General features: G+C 44.9%; 1 protein-coding gene across 5 annotated transcripts in view; it reads left to right on the top strand.

Annotated features, from left to right (window-relative positions):
* Positions 1 to 7039: 7039 nt before the first annotated feature.
* Positions 7040 to 20559, top strand: part of MAMDC2 (MAM domain containing 2) — a 165828-nt gene continuing 152308 nt past the window's right edge. The window contains exons 1-2 of one of the 5 annotated variants that reach the window (XM_073806198.1): positions 7040 to 7462; positions 7801 to 7917. In XM_073806198.1, coding sequence (XP_073662299.1) covers positions 7429 to 7462; positions 7801 to 7917 — 151 coding nt within the window. In that variant the 5' untranslated portion in view covers positions 7040 to 7428. The remainder of the gene's footprint in view (positions 7463 to 7800; positions 7918 to 20559) is intronic. The other 4 variants (XM_073806200.1, XM_073806199.1, XM_033858158.2 and 1 more) reach the window with 4 other exon arrangements.

Here is a 20559-nt window from a genome sequence, read left to right on the forward strand (position 1 = left end):
GATTATCATCTTGTCCCTCTTCAGTTTGTTTGTTTGTTTGTTTTAAAAAATATTTATTTATTTGGCTGCACTGGGTCTTAATTGCGGCACATGGGGTCTTCGTTGCCACATGCGGGATCTTTTTTAGTTGTGGCATGTGGGATCTAGTTGCCTAACCAGGGATTGAACCCAGGCCCCCTGCATTGGGAGCCCAGTCTTAGCCACTGGACCACCAGGGAAGTCCCCCCTATTCAGTTTAGACCAAATCACGTAATGTGTAGATCCCCAATCTAACACATTAATAACGTCAGAGGCTAAGCTGGGATTTCACTCCTCTTTTCGGAAATATTTTTGGCTACAGAATGCTTTTTCTTCCTCATTTTCCCCATGCCACAGCACTCAGACAAAACTTGAGGAGAAAGCATACCACCTGGGTTTAGCCCAACTTGCCCACGGGCCTCACTGGTCTCTGGAGCCACCATTAACTGTAATAAATCAAATTCCAATGTCCTTCAGCTCCCTCTTAGCCCCAACAGGTGACATAGAGCCTCAACTCCCAGGACTGGGAGGAATGTCCCAAGGGAGCACATACACCCTCACAAACTAACCTGTACCCATTCTCGCTGCCCTGAACCCTGAAATGCTAAAGGGCTGGAGGTCTGTGGCGAAGTGCATTGTGACACTGCTCACCTGCTCTTTTCTTAATATGGCCACGGGGGTCTAGAGCTCTTTGTGGCCCAGTGTTTTGTAGAGAAGAGAGCTTCCTGGCTTTCCCAACAGCCTAGCCTTCCTCCTGGACCCAGACAAGAGTCCACAGGGTGAGGCTGGGACAACCCAGGAGGCAGGATGCAGGTTGTTGCATCATCTCTATTTCCCTGCAACAGCCAAGGCTTGGTGCCTCCTTCCAGGGGCCGAGCCCTCTCCCTGGAGCTTCCTCTGCCTCTCATGAAAGTAGGCTTCTGAGAGCCTTCCCCGCTCCCCTCTCCCCAGTCCCAGCTGTGTTGCTCTGACACCAGAAAGCCTGCTCTGACTCCCTGTTCACACTGCACATCTGTGTAGCTCATTCGTTTCTATAAACATCCCCAAGGATGACCTACAGTTTACATTTAGCTCTTTTTCTTCCAACCACAGGGATGAAGCTTAGGCAGGCCTCCGAGCTGTGTGGACCAGTGAGCTATGCCGGTCCTTAGCCTTTCCTTCAACAAGCATTTATTGAGTGCCTACAATCAGCTGTGCACAGACATGACACAGGAGCAGACACAAAGATAAAGCAGATGTGTTCTCTGCCCTTGAAATCTCAGCCTCCATTGCAGAACAGAGACATAAATAAAGTCATTGCGATACAGTGCAACACACGCTGCAGCTTGGGTGGGGGGGACAGTGAAGAACAGGCTTGGAGAGGGGGACGTTTGAACTGGGTCTTGAGAAATGAATAGGAGTGCGTGAGTTTCCTAGGGTTGCATACAAAGTACCACAAATTGGGTGGCTTAAACAACAGAAATGTCAGTTCTGGGGCCCAGAAATCCAAGATCAAAGTGTCAGCAGGGTTGGTTCCTTCTAAGGGCTGTGAGAGAGAATCAGTTCCAGGCCTGTCACCTAGCTTTAGTTTGTTGGTTGCTGGCAGTGTTTCTCTTACCTTGGCTTGTAGAAGCATCGCCCTGATCTCTGCCGTTGTCTTCATTCACGTGGCGTTCTCCTTGTGTGTGACTGTGTCCAAATTTCCCCTTTTATAAGGACAACAATCATATTGGATTAGGGCCCACACTACTCCAATGTGGCCTCATCTTAACTAATTACATCTGCAATGACCCTATTCCCAAATAAGGTCACATTCTGAGGTGCTGGGGGCTAGGACTTGAACAGATCAACGTGGGTGTGAGGAGATGATTCAACCCATAATAAGGACTTTACCAACTAGGGAAGGGGAGGAAGGCGTTCTGATTCTCAACAAAAAGGAGCACGTGTGAACACGTGAGAGGGATAAGACGATGCAGTCTGAGAAAGGGAAGTGGGTGCACAGGTATTGGTGTGGGATGGAGAGGTAGGGCCTCTGATTACAAAGGGCTTTTCCAGCAGGACTCCGGGTATCGACACTTCACTGGGACAGAGAGAAATTTGCCTCTCTGGCCTCAGCCCAGCCTAGGGTGGAGGAAGGAGGTGAGGGATCCAGGAACAGGACACTTCAAAGTGTCTGCTCACACCTCCCCTGTGTTGGAAGATTAGAGAGATCAAGAGGGCTTTGCTGGTAGCTAGATCTGGGTTTACGTCCAGCCCCCCTACCCTTGGGCGAATCGCTTCAATGCTTTGGCTGTAGTTTCTTCCTCCATAAATTGAGCATGAAACCACCTGGCACATCATAAACACTCAACAAAAGGTGGTATCATCACTGTGATGAGTCAGCCTAGAGAACTTTGACCAAAAAAAAAAAAAAATTAAAAGGTTTCATTCAAATCATAATGAAGGATGTCTGACACCAAGCTAGGATTCGGAGTAAGCTGATGAAGAAGAGATTAATGATGGAGAGAAAGTATCTATTCAATATCTATTTCCTTTTAAATGCTCACTCTGAAAGAAATATCTACTTTCCCAGTTCAGGTCATTTGAGTGCAGCAATTTAAACAGTGGGGTATATATTTTGTAATAAAAGGAGATTTGTAATAACTGGTTAACCTTGGGCCTTGTTCCCTCACGGGGGATGATTCTGACCCACAGCAGGCATGTGACTGCTCCTCAGGGGTGAGAGGCAGCTGGTGCTGGGCAGGAAGCAAGGGACAATGCCAGCCGGCCTCGGGGCAGAGCCCCCAGACACCTCCTGCTGGAATGCGACGAAGGTCACTGGCAGGACAAGCCACAGAGCCTGGAGTTATTTTACCAGCTCATTTTCAGCCTGATGGTGTACATGTTCGTGTGTATGTGCGGAGAGAGAGACAATGCGAAAGTAAGGTAGCAAAACACTGAGGCTAGAGTGGGCATGAGAGGTAGAGGCGAGCCCAGACAGAGACCTACAAAGAGACAGAGACAAAACAGCGACGAGCAGTGGGATGTGCCAGGTTCTGTGAGAGGCGAGCCTCGTGCCCACAGAGACAGCAGGTTGCTTTGCCTGCCTGTGGTGTAGGCGGCCCTTGTGAGGAGAGACAGGTCTTTGCCAAGAGGAAGATTTTAGGGGCACTGCAGCGTATGCCATCAAATTCCAGCTTCACACTGGCTGGACATGTGACCTTGAACAAGTTAAATGACCCTTCTGGTCCCGTTTCCTTGTCTGTAAGCGAAGATAACAGGGGTCTTCACCTGATAGAAATGTTGCATGGATTAAATGAGATAACACACATAGAGTGCCAGGCATGTGCTCGCTTGATGTATAATACTCTGTATGAGTTTCCTACGGCTGCTACAACATACTACCACAGACTGGCTGCTTTAAAACAACAGGATGTTATTCTCTCACAGTGGAGGCCAGAAGTCTGAAATCCAGGTGTCTGCAGGGCTACACTCCTGCTCTAGGAGAGAATCTGTTCTTTGCCTCTTCCAGCTTCATTCTTTGCCTTGGGGCTGCATCACTCCAATCTCAGCCTCCCTCTTTACATTGCCTGTTACTTCTCTTCTCTCTCTTATAAGGACACTTGCCATTAATTTAGGACCCACCCCATAATCCAGGATGAACTCATCTCAAGATCCCTAATTTAATTACATCTGCATAGCCCTCTTTCCAAATAAGGTCACATCCACAAGTTCTGGGATATAAACATATCCTTTTGGGGGGCTACCATTTAACCCACTACACTACCTAATGTTTATTGCGTGCTTTCTAAAATCAGAACTTTATGTGCATTATTTGATTATTCAATTAAGCTACATCTTACGGAGAGAGGCCCAGGTAGTTCTTACCTTGGGGCCTCATGCTGTTTTCCCAAATGATGTGGCAGTGAACAGCCATGTGGCTTTGTGAAGTGTGTTGACACACATCATTTCTAGATTTTCCAGATTCCTTCCTTGGCCCTCTCCACATACAATATCCTTTCCCTTCCCTGTAAAATGTCTTCAGGAAAGAACTTGTCCCAGCTGCTGGGAGTGTTGTCATCAAACAGCCTTCAGCTGTTCGCCCCTTTGGGTTGGCCTCCGTGTAGAGAGCCGCCTCATTGGAGCTCACTGTTCCAGTGTGGGCCACATCCAATGACAGATGGAGGCAGCTGTACAAAGAGCCAGGCCATTTTAACCTAACATGGGGCAAGTTAAATGGGCCATTTAAACTCCAGAGTTTCCTGTGGGGTCAGAAGGGGCTTCAAGGGACCTGATTGCATTGTCACTTCTCCCTGGACCCAATCCTGCTTCTTCCCACTCCCTTCCACAGGAGCTGATCCCAAGGGTGCCCCCTAGTGAACATTCTGTGCACTAAACTCCAAGTCAGAGTCTGCTCTCCAGAGTCCCCAGTCTGTGCCAATGTGGAACGGTCATCTGTTCTTGGGATCATGCAATTATATGTGAAATAGAAATTTTACTCCAACTAATTCTGCACTTACGTGTAATGATCCAGTTTCTCATAGGTGGCAATAAACGATGTCACCTTTAAGTATTAAATCGTATTTTTAAATTTTTGGAGATCTCTTTAGGGCTTTGAAGTTTTTCATTTTCCTGGCTTTGAAGTTTTTCATTTTCCTAACACCTGGAACATGCAAATGAATCTAAGGCAACCCAAAAGCTTTGAAATACTCCATAGGTACCTGGGAAGAGGAGAACCGGTTTGTTAGTTGCTGAAAATTTGTTTGGTTGAAAATAGTGTTTTGAAGTTTCAACTGGATTCATATCCATCTTTAAATTTTTAATTAAGTAAGTTGATGAAATTCATCAGATATGTAGCACCATCTGCGAGCAAGAAATCAAAAAAGAAAGACAAAGGAGATAGGCTACTGTATCCGTTGAGAAAATAGGCTTTTGGAATAAAGCCAATCTGAGTTTGAATCTTGTCTCTACCACGTGCTGTCACTGAACTCTGCACTTCGGTTTCCCCATCTATTAAATGGGGATAATAATGGTGCATACCCCATAGAGTCTTTGAGAAAGTTACATGAGATTATCTATCTAAAATGTTTATAATAGTAAACATGATAAGTGTTTTTATTATCATTAGCTACTCCCTGAGGCAAAGCATATAAACACACACACTAAACACATTTTAGATCATTTGAGCCACTGCCTACAGAAAACTCCTGAAACCTTGTCTAAACTTATTTTAAAAGGATCCAGGAGCTTTATTCTTATTAGAGAGAAGGTTTTCAAGTTTTCTCATCATGAAGATGACATCTGAGTCAAGACCTAGAGGTAGTGCCAGCATGAGTCCTGTGGCTCTCCCGGCACGAGCATTTCAAACAGAGAGAACAGCCAGTGTGAAGTTCTGAGAGGACAGCTAGACTGTGTCTGAGGACCAGCCAGGAGGTCCATGTAGCTGGAGGGAAGTAAGCAGGGCAGAATAGGTCAGAGATATAAGTGGGTGGGGATAGGTTTTGTAGGACCTGGTAGGCCATTGTGAAGAGTCTGGATTCTGCTAAATGATTGATGGAGTTGTTAGGAGTCTGGAACCAAGGAGTGACATAGTCCGACTTCTCTGTCAAAAGGACGCCCCGACAACTGTGTTAAGAATGGAATGGAGGTGTGCAAGGCAGAAGCAGCAAGGAGACCACCTTTCGGAAACTACTGCAGCATCCCCAGCAAACAGCAGTGGCGACTGGGATCAGGGCAGTCATGTGGGCTTGGAGCACGGTCAGTACCTGCTATGTTTTGAATCCTGAACTGACAGAATTTGGTAATGTCCTGAGACGAAGAAAAGAGTCAAGGATAACACTAAGTATTTTGTCCTGAGCAACTGGAAGGGAAAGGTTCCTTTCACTGAGATGAGGTAGATGCAGGGGAGAGACAGGTTTGGGAAGGAATATGAGGTGTTCATGCTGGGACCTGTTAAGTATGAGATAGCTCTTAAGCATCCAAGTGAAAATGCTGAGGTGGCAGTGAGACAGAAGAGTCTGGAGGCAGTGGGCCGTCTGGACTAGAAAAATGTTTGGGAGATATCAGGTTTTAGTTGGTGTTTCAAACTATGAGACTGGATGAAATCGCTGAGGAAGTGAGGAGAAAGGGAAACAGGAGCTGAAAGGATAGAACTTGGAGGCACCCTAGTATCCGGGGGTCAGAGAAAGAAAAATAAACAGCAAGGAGAAGAATGAAAGACAAGGAAAACAGAGTCTGGAAACCAAGTGAAGGCATGTGAGCAGGGCTTTGATGGTTGAACAAGAGTTTGTTAGGCCCGTGGTCCTCAAAGTGTGGTCCCAGACTAGCAGCATCAGCACCTGGAAACTTGTTAGGAATGTGCAGAATCTTGGACCACAGACCAGAACTACTGAATCAGAAACTCTGATCGTGGGCTTCTGATGTACCCTAAAATTTGAGAATCATTGCCCTAGGCATAACATTGCCTGCCCAATATAATAAAGAGCATTAAGAAGAACCCCCACCCCTATCACCACTTTCTTTACTGGAGGAGACTATTTTTAAAGACCCACTTAGTGCTCAAAGCAAATTTGTAGCCAATGGGTACTTCACCATAACCCCCTCCCTGACATCACTACCCCCATCCCAATTTAGAAACCTTCTACTAATTTATCATGGCTCTTTGGAGAGGAGGAATGCCCCCATTTCACCGGACAGAGGGAATGCTGAGCACCAGACATGCCAAACATTCCACTGCTAAATAAAGGCGGGGGGGGGGGGGGGGGGGTGTTCCAAGGTTAGCGTTAACGGGCCATAAACACTGAAACTCTTAGATGTAAAGCTTATTCCAACCAACCGTTCCCAAAATTTCCTCTAGGTTTTCCTAAGAAAATTCCACCCTCTTCCATTCTGGGGAGAAAAGGTTAAAATTAGGGCAAGCCCCGCAGGACTGGCATTCCAGATAGAGGGAGGCTGTCCCCAGAAATAAGCTGGTTCCCACTAGGATGGGCGGGGTGGGGCGGGGCGCCTCCAGTCCCAGTTCAGCCGAGGGGCTCCCGGGAGGCCTGCCCTCTCCAGTATCTGCCAGGGGTCTGGTCTCAAGCTTTAAAAATCTGAGCCGTGGCACTGCATCCCGACCTCTCCTCTCCCAGCCAGTTCTGGCTGGCTTTTCAAAAGTGTGCAGTTGTCTCCTCCCTGCCCAGCCCCATCCTCGCCCAGGACCAGCTGTGCGGCCGGCCGGCTTCACTTAGGACGCGAGCGCACCGAGCGGCGCTCACAGTTCAGGCACCTTCGGCTTTCCGCTCTGCTCGCGGGGCCGTTTTGCAAAGTTGGGCAGCTCCAAGCGCACGCTTTGCCTCCGACTTCTCCCTCCCCCGATTCCAGGCGTCCCCGCTTCCCACACTCCTTCCACCCGGAGCAGCCTGTCCCAGCGGGCTGGCGGCTCTCATCCCTGTCCAGTCTTCCTCCCCGACCATGCTGTTAGGGGGCGTCCTGCTGGCGGTGCAAGGTAAGGCCTGGATCCGGGGTGGGGGGGTTCCTCCGAGGGGCGCTCTCGTGACCCTCTCCCAATCCCGCAGCCCTGCTGGTCGGGCTCGCGGTCCTAGGCTGGGCCATCCGAGGACGCCTACGGATCCATCTCCACAGCCGCTAACCTCCCTCCCCGAGCCCAGCGACCGCGCACGGGTCGCGCAGTGCAAGCGCCCTGGGCGGGGGCGGCAATACTGCCTCCCTCTCCCGTCCCCTCCCGCACCCCTTCTCACTATCACCAGGTGGTTCCCCAGGGTGCCCTGAGTTGGTGTAAACGCTCCTGAGACCGAGCCTGAACTGAAACCCGCTTTGTGCCAGCAGCCCTGCAGCTTGCCGGTGCCCTGGACCTGCCCGCGGGATCCTGCGCGTTCGAAGAGAGCACCTGCGACTTTGACTCGGTGTTCGAGTTCCTGCCATGGATTTTAAACGAGGAAGGTAAGGGGGTCAGTGCACAGGGGCCCAAGGTGAACTTTCCTTTTTTTCTGGTTGGCTCTTTCGCATGGGCAATGTTATCATCTTGGAGTTAAGTACTCTCAGGAGGAGAAGTGTGAGTCATGGATCATCTTTCCAACTCTCAGCTGTGCTGCATGGATGGCCAATGAAGAGATGGAGGCCTTTGTTTACCTGGCCTGTGGGTAGAGGCTCTGCGATTTTGCCCACCCCCTCCCCCCACGGAAGGGAGAAAGGGGGCACAGCTGATGATTGTCTCGCACCAGCTGCGTGCCCTCTGCAGGTCAACAGCCTCTCTGGTCCGCAGTAGACACCTTGGTGAGCTGGGAAAGTTGGGTGAGGTTAGTTTTCTTCTCGTCCTGCAGAAATGGTGCCCTAATTCTGTGATGGGACCTCAGTGCTAAACCTCACATTTATGTTGTGCTTGACAGCGTTTTGTTGCATGACATCATCCTCATGTTATTGTTGTATTTATTATTCAGTACTTGGTGAAAGAGGATACCAAGTCCATGGCCATGCGCCTGAGGTCTCTCAGCTGGCTGGCATTGGTCATTGTCTTACCACTCATACCGTTCGGGTTCGAGTGACAAAGTTGAAATGTGGGCTCTTCAGATATAGCTTCTTGCCCTTCATTTATTTAGTAAAAAATAAGTAGTTCTCTAACACCCAAGAGGAGGCACTTCTTTCCCTTATCTCTCACTTGTGCCACCCCATTAAGAAGCTTGATGCCCCAGGCCACTGGGACTGGGAAATAGCCTCCTTTAAAAAACACTGCAGCATAAAAGAGACCAGCTAACCTCCTTCCCAGGAATCTCAGTTGTCCTCAGGACCCCACATTATCTAAGCTCCCTGGAGAAGGTGGAGGTTCAGAACCCCTGCTTAGGATGTGTGAACTGACATCACAGCTTTTCTGCCTTGGGCTTCTGTTTGGGGCTTTGCATATACTAGCTTCTCTGACATTGGCAGGGAGGTGATGTTAGCCCCATTTTACAGAGGAGGGACTCTCAGTCTTACAATATTCAAATGGCTGGCCCATGTCCCAAGCTACCAGTCAGTGGCCAGCTCTGAGCTGACTAGATCAGGGAAAAAACAGGAGGGAACTACTCAGTGGTAAGCTTTATTTATTGCCAACAATTGCCAAGTCTTTCCTACAGAGTACTTAGGGGTAGCTGGGAAAAATCAATTCATGATTTATCGTTTGAAGGATTCCTACCTTGCTGATTGCCTTAGGGAAGTCTCTTTCATCTCACCACCTTACCCCTTTCCCTGTCTGGTTGTGTTGGAAGCACTTTGAGCAGTGGCCTGACCTGGACCACATGACTGGCTTTGGAGAGCATTATTCTCTAGCACAGTGCTTTAGCTGCATCAAAATTACCTGGTGGGTATGTCAGGACACAGGTTGCTGGGCCCCACCTCTGAGTTTCAGAGTCAGTGGGTCTGGGATGGGCCTGAAAATTTGCATATCTAACAAGTTCCCAGGTGATGCTGCTGGTCTGGAGATCACATTTTGAGAACCATTGACCTTTGAGAACCCCTACCTCTGCTGGTGGCCCTGTGCAGGGCTAGGACTAAGGTGAAAGAGTCCCTTGCATGACCCTGAGAGTGAAAACCTCCTTAAATCTTGTGCCCTAGACACCCCTCTTGCCTCGCCCTAGCCTGGCTCTGAGAAAAGGAAATCAACATCACCCCTTAATCCAGGAGCCTCAGTCCTGTGCCCCCATTGCCAGGCCTCCGTCAGGATGGTGGCCCCCTGGCAGCCTGCTCCTGGGTCAGTGGGCAGGCCACAGCTCGCTGCACTCAACTGCCACCCAGACCCGCAGGAAGTGCTCTCTGCTGAGTTGGCACCTCTGCACCAGTGGCAGTTAAACTGTGCCCCTCCAGGAAAACAGGACGATGCTTACAGGGAAAGGTGATTGTGGTTTATAGCAAAATGAAGACACTGTTGCTTTCCTCTTTGCTTTCTTTTTAACTTCTAACAGCCACAGCTTTCTGGCTCAGGGCTGGGGAAAGTTCATTCATTCTCCTCTGAGCATTCCCCGGGGAGCAGGCTGGTTAGGCTTCCATCCTTACGTATCACGTTTTTCGGAGGCCAGAACTTGGACATAACAGTCCACTCCAGAGGCACAGCGAGGTAGGGGTGTGGCAGCCACTGCTGCTGCCTGCTGAGAAGCCATCACTAAGAATCTCCGGTATAAACCCATTCCTAGGTTAGTAGATTAAAGACAATACAAGTGTCCCAGGCTGAAATCTGTTCACAAGACTTTCTGCAAATTTACTTCATCTGGCTGCAAAAACCCTTTGAAACTGGTTCCATCCACCTCCGTGTATTGTATGGCGGCATAGAAAATTATAGGTTTCAGTGACTTTTGCCCACAAGTATTTGGAACGCAAATAGCACTTTCTAGATGTCCTTGGTCAGTAGGTTAATTTACAGTGGAGAGATCAAAGCCCAGTGACGAGAGTTAAGTAGAGAAAAAAATCTGCCAATTAGAATTCCATTACAGGAGATTCAAATCGGGAGTCATTGTCTCAAAATATCTCCCAGCTGCCCCAAGTTGTATTTGAGGTCCACCCCTTTGGTTTACTTAGAGTATTAGGTCTCTAAGCCTCTCCAATTACAATTCCAATGTCCCTAGCTCATGGCCATTTTGAAATATGTTTGATTTCCACTGGGCACAAAATGGATGAGTTTTGACAAGGCGATGCATTGACTTGGGTTGCATACCATAGGAAGGGTACCCCCAGGGACAGAGGGTGGCACCAGAGCAGGTGACTGGGCACGGCAACCGAGCCTCGTCTATTTTCCAGTTTCTTGATTTACCTCCATGTTTTCGGTAGAATATTTTAATTTTCTCTCACTTGTCAAGGCAAGTGAGATTGTGTCAGAATCAAACTTTGAACTTGCATCTAAATTTTAGGTTTGAATTAAATCCTGGAAAGAAGAGATCTATTTTATCCTATAAAAATCTTCCTTATTCATTCATTTATCATCTAAAAAAATCTTTATTCATTCACGGTTCAGAGAACATTGGAACCCCTTTGAACAGTCGTCCTCAGCTGAAGTCGAGACTGTTGGTTCCATTTCCCCACTGCCAACTGTGGGGGGCAGAAGCCCTCCGGCTGAGCATTCTTGGACACTGTAAAGTTGGCCTCACATCAGAATGGTCACGACGAGTCATCGGTTGGGTTTTGGCTTCATTCCAATCTTTGGACCCCTTGGTTTAGCATCTTTAAGCTGGCTCTATGAGGAAGTCATTGGAGGAACTGAGGGAGGGAGGGGGTAAAATCCAAACCCAGGTACTGCTCCTTAATTAGAAGTTTGGAACCCTAAGCCACCCCAGAGAGAAAGGTAGATGTGGACGTGTCAGGTTAAGAGGAGGTAAAAAAGGAAATTCAAAGCACTTGTAGAGAAAGTATTTTTTTTTTCTACAACAGTGAGGGTCAGTGTTTGAGGAATTGCCTAATACAGGAAGAATTTGGATGGTATTTGTACCCAGGAGCAAGTGATGGTATCTGAGGCAGGTTGGCCAGCTAGAAGTTTGGCATAACCAATGGGGGGTGGGTGGTAGAGTAGGCCGATATTTCAGTGTACATACATGTGTGTGTCTCTTCCTGTCAACCTCCTTTCTTCACCCAAACCCCTTCCTTCTCTCTTAAGAACACTTTCAGTTACTTGGTCAGCTGAGTTTCACTTCTTCACTCAGTCATGTGCTAGCTATTAATACTGATAAATCCTGCCTGATATTTCTTGAGGCCCGGCTGGAGCCAGAAGTCTGGCCAGCATCCCCGGGGGCCTTCCTAGAGGAGGAGGACCAGTCCCCCCTTTCTGTGGGTTACAACTCTCTTTCTGACTCAGCATCCCACCCTGACATCAGGAGTTCATCAGGCAATTCCCACCCTCTGGATCTGCTTAAACCTGCATCACCTCTGCTTGTTGGTCTCTTGATGCCCTTTATGCAGAAACACAGCCCCCGTGTTGTGGAGAGGCTGAGAGCAGCACGAGTCTGGGGTGTTCCTCAGATGCCTCTCGGAGTAACAGTCGACCCCAGGAACTGGCCGAGTTCTTCCTGCAATGCCCTGTGGCGTTCCCCGGCCCGCCCTGGCTACTACTGATGTCAGGTTGAACCTGGCTCTTGTGAGCTGTGCCTGAGCGTGGCCTTGGCTCTGCCCTGGCTCTGCCTGGGATCCTAGATCCTAGAGCTGGGCCTTGGAGTTCATCCAGTGCAACCTCCTCATTTTACGGAGGCGTGCATTGGGGCCCAGACAGGCTCCCAGTCAGGGTCAATGACCAAGTCAGTGGCAGCCCTGGGGCAGGGCCTCATTTCCTCAGCTCTTCACCTTTCTTTCTTCTAGCATTGCTGCCTCTCCCAATGTCCCTGTCTTCACCAGCTCCTGGACCTTGACACTTTGGTGTGTTAGTTAAACTCTGCAACGTGTTAGAAACTCTTCATCAGACATCTAATTATATTTCATACATGTGGAAGAACATGGGTTCCGAAGATGCAGTGCTTTGGGCCTACCAAACCCACAAAACACTATATTTTATGCCAGACCATGCATTTATTCACTCAGATGTGTAGGGATCCCACCTGCCTGCAATCTTTAGCATATAAAAGAGTGCCTGGCACATAGTAGATGCTCAACAAATATTTGTTGGATGAATGAATTTGCTGAAGGAATAACTTCAATATTGGATGATTAAAAAGTCCTTATGCGTTTCGTGTGTGCCTCTGGTTCATTCTGCCCCTTCAAAGGTAGTTCCTTAGCATAAGAAACAATGTAAGCCTAGTGGTTAATATGAACTCTAGAGTTGGACAGCTTGGATTAGAATCCAGGCTCTACCCTTATATGCTGTATGGCTTTGGGCAAATTATTTAACCCCTCTGTGTCTCAGTTTCCTTGGCTGTAAAATGGAGATAATTAAAGCACCTATCTCCTAAGATTGTTATGAAGACTAAATACATTAATATATTTAACACATAGTGAGCACTTTATACATGTAGCCTATTATTATTGTTATTCTTATTATTACTAGTTTTGTATTTTATCAAACATTATTTCTTCAATTCAGACAGCTTTCCAACACAGCTTCTGGATTGCTCAGGAGAATGTATTTTTCTTTTCATTATAGTTTTGCCATTTGTTCTCTATTCCAACCAGAGGAAGAGCTTTCCTTTTCTTATTGTTTGGCTCTATTTTATTTATTTATTTAATAATTTAATCATCCGTTAGCCTCCTGGGCCATCTAAGTTTTGTATGGCTGACTGAAGTGTGGACATAAAATAATAAGACTAAGTTTCGCACTTGGTTTACAGTCTCTCCCTATGACTTAGACCTTTTTCTCTATAAATTCTTAGTTTTTGTCAGGAATGCTTTGGTCCCTGCCCCAGCCTGTTCTTCCCTACTTATCTGTCCCACAGAGCTGGTGCCTCAGCATCTATCAAGTTCCATGCTGGTCCCTTCTAGCAGACCTCTGAACTCTCACCTCCTAAGCTCTTAGGCAGGTCCCTAACCCATGGCCTCCCCGTCAATCAATCTGAGTTCTTGGGTTCTCTTACCTGGCCCCTCCACTTGGGACTTAACCTACCTGGACTGGTAATCTCTGCCTGCTCCTCTCTGCTGTGACTCACTTCTCTGGATGTAGGCTCTGTCTGGCCTTCCTATCAAGGCCAACACCCAGTCTGGGTTCCTCCCTACTCAAATTAGAGTTGCTGAATGGGAAGTTGCTACCCAGCTCCTGGTCTGATCCCTGACAAGGCGCCCAGGATTGTTGGGATGTTTTCCTTCCCATAATTGCAGAAGTCAGCTGTGGTCACAATATATTGGGAGGAAAAAGTAATTTCTTGTCACAGGACTTTCTGCTTTCACTGTCATCTTCAAATCTCTTAGCATGCGGTCCCCAGGTTTTATGACTTGCGTTTTGGGATATGCTATTTATAAAAAATCCTGGTTCTTAAAATAGCAGAACCTATTTGGTAGGTCACCCCAGCAATAGTCCTACTTCTGTCTCTTGTTAAACAATGTTTGATTTTTAAGAATTTGAGTGAAACCTATTTATGGTAATAGAAGTGATGGGCATCTTGGTATATAAGCCCAGCAGGTAGCTGAACATGTGTCGGGCGTCTTTGCTGGTCAATCCTGATTTTTACTTCTACCAGTTATCCCACCCACTCTTCCTCAATTTCTCTTATGCTTGTCTTAATCAATTCAGTCATATAAATGTATTCATGCATTCAGATCTAGGCTCTTGCAGCATTTGATTATATGTTTAATTTCATATATATGTAGGTATGTATATGAAATACCTACAGGAAGACGGTAGTACTTAACACAGAAGAACATATGGCTGGTGATAAACGAGGAAGTTATTTAAGACCAAAGAACTTTCACAGTATATCAGAAATTTCTATCATATCCGTTAGGCCATACCTAATTAAGGAAAGCATAATGTCATAACTAATATCAATAAGACATTCCTGACAAAAAATAGGAATTTATAGAGAAATTCTCACACCTGTGCATTAGGCCAATGGTTCTCAACCCTGACTGGACATTAAAATCACCTAAAAGTTTCTTTAAAAATAGTTGTCTCCAGCCCTACCCCAAGAGACTCTGATTTACTTGGCCAGACATGGGGCCAGACTTGGTGCTGTTAACAAATAGACATTAAGAAATGAACAGACCTGGTGTTGTTAACAAATAGACACTAAGAAATGAACCAACTCCCTAGGTGATTCCAATATGCAGCCAGGGTTGAGGGCAGTGATTAGAAGAATGGCCAACTGCCCCCATCTCCCCGCAACCAGATGTAAAAAGAAGGAACGTCCTCTTATTAAGGATCCTTTAATGATTACCAATTGCCAACATGGTAAAGTGCAAACTGCCTAGCTTGGCACACAAGGTCCTTCGTGATTTGCCCCCAGCTGTATTTCTACTCTTCCCTCCCATTAATCCCCAGCGTGCTGTTCATTCAACATGCTCTTTACTTTCTTGCCTCCCCGCTCTATTTGTGCTGTTCTCTACGTCTGTATTATCCTGCTTTTCCATTCCCCTGCCCCATCCCGGCCTATTTAAATCTATCCGTGCTTTAATGTAGGGCTCTTTTTTGAAACATTCCCTGATTTTCCCAAGTAAATGAACCTCTCCCTTTCCTCTTTGTCCTCCCTTCCCATGGCTCTCTTCACGTTCCACCATGTAAATCTTCTTAGTGTCTCCTTATCGGCGTCCCCACCTCTTCACCTCATCAGAGTGTTACACTGTAAGAACAGGGATCACATGCTTCCCACAACACCTGACAGACAGTGTGTGGTACAAACAAACATTCTGGATTTAATCAATCTCTAAAGCCCTTATTGAGATTGATTTAAAAAGAAAAAAAAAACAAAACAAAACTTGACATTTTCCCCTGTAGTGAAAGAGGTTGTGTTTAAAAATCCTTCCTACCATAGGACTTCAAAGACTTTGGAGGCTTCTGTGGTAATTTCCAGATATAACAGTGAAGCCGTAGTTCAGCTTGCCTCACCAATGTGTGATTTGTTTCATCCCCGACATACCCATGGGCAAATAGCCCTTGGATTATTTACCCATCAGGGCTGCCCGAATCCCTTGATCCTCTGCCATCACAAACAATCATAAAGCAGCCTTGAGAGTGACACTGATGGGTCTAAAAAGTATTTTTTGCAAAAGATGAACAGACTTTGAACTAGCTGTTGAGAACTGTTGTTTCTAAGGAACTCAAGTGCGAGACATCAGTATAGTACCCACCCTATGGGATATTTGTCTGCTCCTGGAAGCAGCTCTTGCATACTGTGGTGACTTATGGAGAAACCAAAGGATTAGGTTTATGATTCAGTGTTATCTGCCAGAATATTTGCTTTTTCTACTTTTTGAGACATTTATCTGTGTTTTGGGGGATTCTGAGGTTTAGAATAAAATAATAAACCAAAACAAGTGGTATCATGCCATAATGTCATAGTATCATGAATGAACCATATGTTTTACAGAAAAAGTTTCTAAAGAATATTAAAGCAGAAACTAACACACCATTGTAAAGCAATTATATTCCAATAAAGATGTTTAAAAAAAAAGAATATTCATTCTATCAACACACATTTGAGTGCCCACTACCCATCAGGCACTATATTAGTTGTTGGAGTACAGAGAGTGCATGAAATACATACGCAGTCATGGTCCCTGACCTTTGTAGTCACCAGAGACCAACAGGAAGAAACATAAATCTGTAATTATGGTAGAGAGAAAAGGAATTGTATACTAGCCCAGGAGTTTCATTGCAAACTGCATAAGTAGGCTGTTTAAATTAAGCAGAAAAGAAATTTATTGGAAGGGTATTAACTAGCTCTCAGAATCAGAAGGAAGTCTAGAGAGCTATATTTGGGCAAGGGTAAAGAGATACATATTGTAGGCAAAATCCTACTGGAGGAGCCATTTGTGGACTTTACCACTAGATATTTGTTACTGCACTTCTGGGCCTGCCTGTTCGTTATTCTGTAGACAATGAGTACTGATATTGCTTGCTCTCCAGTCCAGTAGCTGAGAAGAGGATTGATTTGAGGAAGATTGGCAATGGAGAGGCTAGTTAGGGAACTGTGCAGTGGTCTAGCTAAGAGATGATGAGGGCTTGAAATAGGACAAGGGGAGTAAGGTAAAAGGGAGAGAGTAAATAAAACACCAGAAAGGGGACTAAATTGACAGGACTTGCTAATTGATTGGGCGGGAGTAACAAGTCAGGGAAAGTGACTCCCAGATTTCTGGTTTGGACAGCTGTTTGTTTGAGGGTGTCAACAGTTGAGAGAATTTCAAACTGAAAATTATGTTAGGGTAGAAGAAGTTGTGTTCAGTTCTGAGTTACCTGGGAAACATCCAGGTGGAGATTTCCAGCAGGACTTTGATGTAGGAAGCTGAAGGTCAGGTACAGTCTGGGTAGTACTATGGCTGTGGGAATCCTTAGCATAAAGACAGTGGTTGAAATCTTGAGAAGAGGTAAGATCACCCAAAGAGAATGTATAAAGTGGTAACAGCAGGAAGCTGAGGGTGGAGCCTTAAATTCATGTTTAAGGATTAAGCATAGGAAGGAGATGGTGGAATAAATGAAACAGAAGGAACTAGACATAGAGGAGGAGGAGAATTAGGAAAGTGCAGGGCCTCAGAAGCCAAAGGACTTAGGAGTTTCTAAAGCAGAGAGGTGGGCACAGTATGACTTGTCTGTTGGAAATGACAATTAGGTGCTTGAATGAGCGCAGTGTCAGTGAAATGATGAGGACAGACCCTGAATGCCCTGGTGGAAGAATGAAGGGAGAATGTAAACAGTTAGCAGAGTTCTCAGTAAGTTCAGATGTTCTCTCTTTCTCAGAGAGAGGTTCGACCAATACCTCTAAAGAAACTTGAGATGAAAGAGTTTTTGTTTTGTTGGTTTTGTTTTTTTTTTTTTTTTTAGGAAGGGGAGACTTGAGCTTGTTTTTGAAGTGAGAGGAAAGGATCGGTAAAGAAAGAAGATTCAGGAGACAGGGGGGCTCTAGCTCTGCACTAGAACCAATTTCCACTTTGACGATTCAGAAACCTCAAGAACATACCGATTTCTTGGACCCACATAACCCAAGATCCCTCCATTGAGTGGCTCAGTAACACTTGTGTCAACTTCAAAATGTGTGAAATTTTATTTCTACTGTAAATGCAGAGGATGTAGGAGATTGGGCTGAATCTGTGGTAATTAGGATGCATCCTAGAATATACTTATCAAAAAGCAAAACCAAACCTTTTATAGGCTACAGGAGAATGTTTGGGTATAAGGAAACTTTAACAGCATAGCATATTCTATTTCTGTTATAGGAATAGTTCCCAGCGAGAACTGTGAAGTAAAACCTAGTGAAATAGTTACACAATATAGCTTCCTATGCAGCCATGGTGTGTGACCCATAGGTGGCCTTTCATGGTACCTGTCGAGTACATTTATCGTCGTTGTCTGTAACCTTCACAACAGTCAACAGTCCTGGAGGTGGTTTTTATCAACATCAACACAAAGAGGCAGGATATGGACTGAAGCATATGTGGCTCCAAAGATTGGAGCTTCACTGGGCCCTAGGCTCCTTCCCATCAGAGAGTAAGTTGTTACCTTCATATTTCCAGAGGTCATCACCGAGGAAGACAGACCTGCAAGATTTATGCTTCCCTAGAGGTAGTGGGAAACCTCTGCAAAATACTGATGGTGTCCCAATATTCCAACTCCTGCCCTGGGGTTCCAGGCCCCAGATACAACCAGCATGCCTGCCATGTGGTGGTAAGCCTTTGGAACCACGCAAGCATCAAGCCAAGATAGGGAAATATACTTCTACTTATTTTTTCCATAACAGATTAAAGTTTACTCTTGGAACCATTTGAAGGATTCTCTTCTCAGTCCTCAGCATTATCTTGGCAGAGAACTTTAGGGAAAATTTACAGCTTGACCTAAAATGCTTTGGCAGTCTTAAGGAATACTCCTAAACTTCAAATTCATCCATTCGTACTGTGAACGAATTAAAAGAGTACACAGATAAATGTGTTTTTGCAAGCCAGTTGCCCTACTACACGAGCAGTTTGGTACTCACTCGTTCCATTACTCCTAACAGAATGGCAGTGTTGCTATCCAGCAACATTATATAATATTGTAATATATAACTTAGCTCTATGCTCAGAGAAATTTCCATTCCTTATTTGAAAAACTTTTGCCTCACTGCCAAAGAGAGCTGAAGTGTTATTTGGGGCCACATTTGTAATGAAGATGACTTTAATATGCTTTAACTTCACCAAGAAGATGCCTTCTTTGCTTACCAATATTTTATGACTAAGACCATATTGTCTGATACCATAACTTAATAAGTTTTCTTTTTTAAGCTTCTGCAGATTTCTTTTAATTTTGTGACTTTATGAAAAATGGGTAATAGACTAGAGTGTGTTTAAAGTGTATTGTGACTCTGCATTAGCCCATTTTAAAATATAAGCTTTATGGAAAGCTTTTGATTTTCCACTACAAATCCTGAAAGTTGGGAATACGCATCTGAAAACATTTTCCCTTTTCCAAAAATTCTGATGAGGAAAATGTGAGTTACACATTAGTACCGTTTTTGGTTTTTTTTGAGAATCAGCACTGAAGAGCAGACCCTTTTGTTTTTGTTTTGTTTTTTTTTAAATCTGTAGCCTTTGTTTAATTCACAGTTTCTTATATTTAAAGGATCATGGGTATTTTAGGTAAAATCTATTAATGTCCTGAAAACATTTTGGCTTTTTGAGAAATCCTGTCTTACAGAGGAGTATTCATCAGACACAATCCCTTCTACAGGAATAACCTACCGTAGGAGACCAAAATATAGGTAATAAAATATTATGCCCTTTTGTTAGTGCACTCAGATCCAAGAAGCAGAATTAAAAGCAGGATTAAAAAGTCTCCATGTGTATATACCTGGAATTTTATCTCTTCATTCTGCCTCTATCTGCACACCTATTCCAAGAAATAACTGAGTTCTTCACAGTTTGATGTTTGTCTGGGACTCGTTAAGTAGATATAACAATTGCTGATATTCTTGTTTTACTCATTGTCTTTTTTCTGAGTTATGATCTGTCCATTCAATTCAAAGCGCATCTGCTTCTTTGGTCCTCTGAACCAAAATTCACATTACCATACACTAATTCCATGTTAAATTCCATGGTCAATATCCCTGCTGGTATAATTTCAGTCACATTGATAAGAAATCATTCATTCAGGAGGTAGAAACAGTTTGCAGGTATATACATTGCCAGAGTTAATCAGGTGATAATTTTGTATATCAAGTTATTATGTACAAATGTTGTTATTAACAGTAAGGGACAGAGCTGGAACTCAAAGCTAAATTGTCCAACCCTATTTTCCAAGTGACACTGATCTATTTTTATAAAACATCACTCTGCATTACAGAGTACTTATTATTAGAAACTGAGTTTCTTGGGAAAAAAAGTCAGCCAAATCTTCCAACAAAAGTCATTATAACATACAAGCATTTACTAAAGAAGTGACTTCTCAAAACTTTCTTGTCACTTACTACTAGCTTAGAGCATATACTTTCTAATGGTGGTAAAATATTTATTAGTTTCATATATCTTTGTCTCGTAAATACAGTTCTATACATAGAAAAGTGAACAAATTATTTTAAAATATTCAGTATTCTATTTGGTGATTTTAGAATAGATTTTTTAACATCTTTATTGGAGTATAATTGCTTTACAATCGTGTGTTAGTTTCTGCTTTATAACAAAGTGAATCAGTTATACATATACATATGTCCCCATATCTCTTCCCTCTTGCATCTCCCTCCCTCCCTCCCTCCCACCCTCCCTATCCCACCCCTCTAGGTGGTCACAAAGCACCGAGCTGATCTCCCTGTGCTATGCGGCTGCTTGCCACTAGCTATCTATTTTACGTTTGGTAGTGTATACATGTCCATGCCTCTCTCTCACTTTGTCACAGCTCACCCTTCCCCCCTCCCTGTGTCCTCAAGTCCATTCTCTAGTAGGTCTGCATCTTTATTCCCATCTTGCCCCTAGGTTCTTCTGAACAAATTTTTTTTCTTTTTTTTTTTTATAGATCCCATATATATGTGT

This window comes from Tursiops truncatus, chromosome 6 (genome assembly GCF_011762595.2).
Source record: "Tursiops truncatus isolate mTurTru1 chromosome 6, mTurTru1.mat.Y, whole genome shotgun sequence".
NCBI lineage: Eukaryota > Metazoa > Chordata > Mammalia > Artiodactyla > Delphinidae > Tursiops > Tursiops truncatus.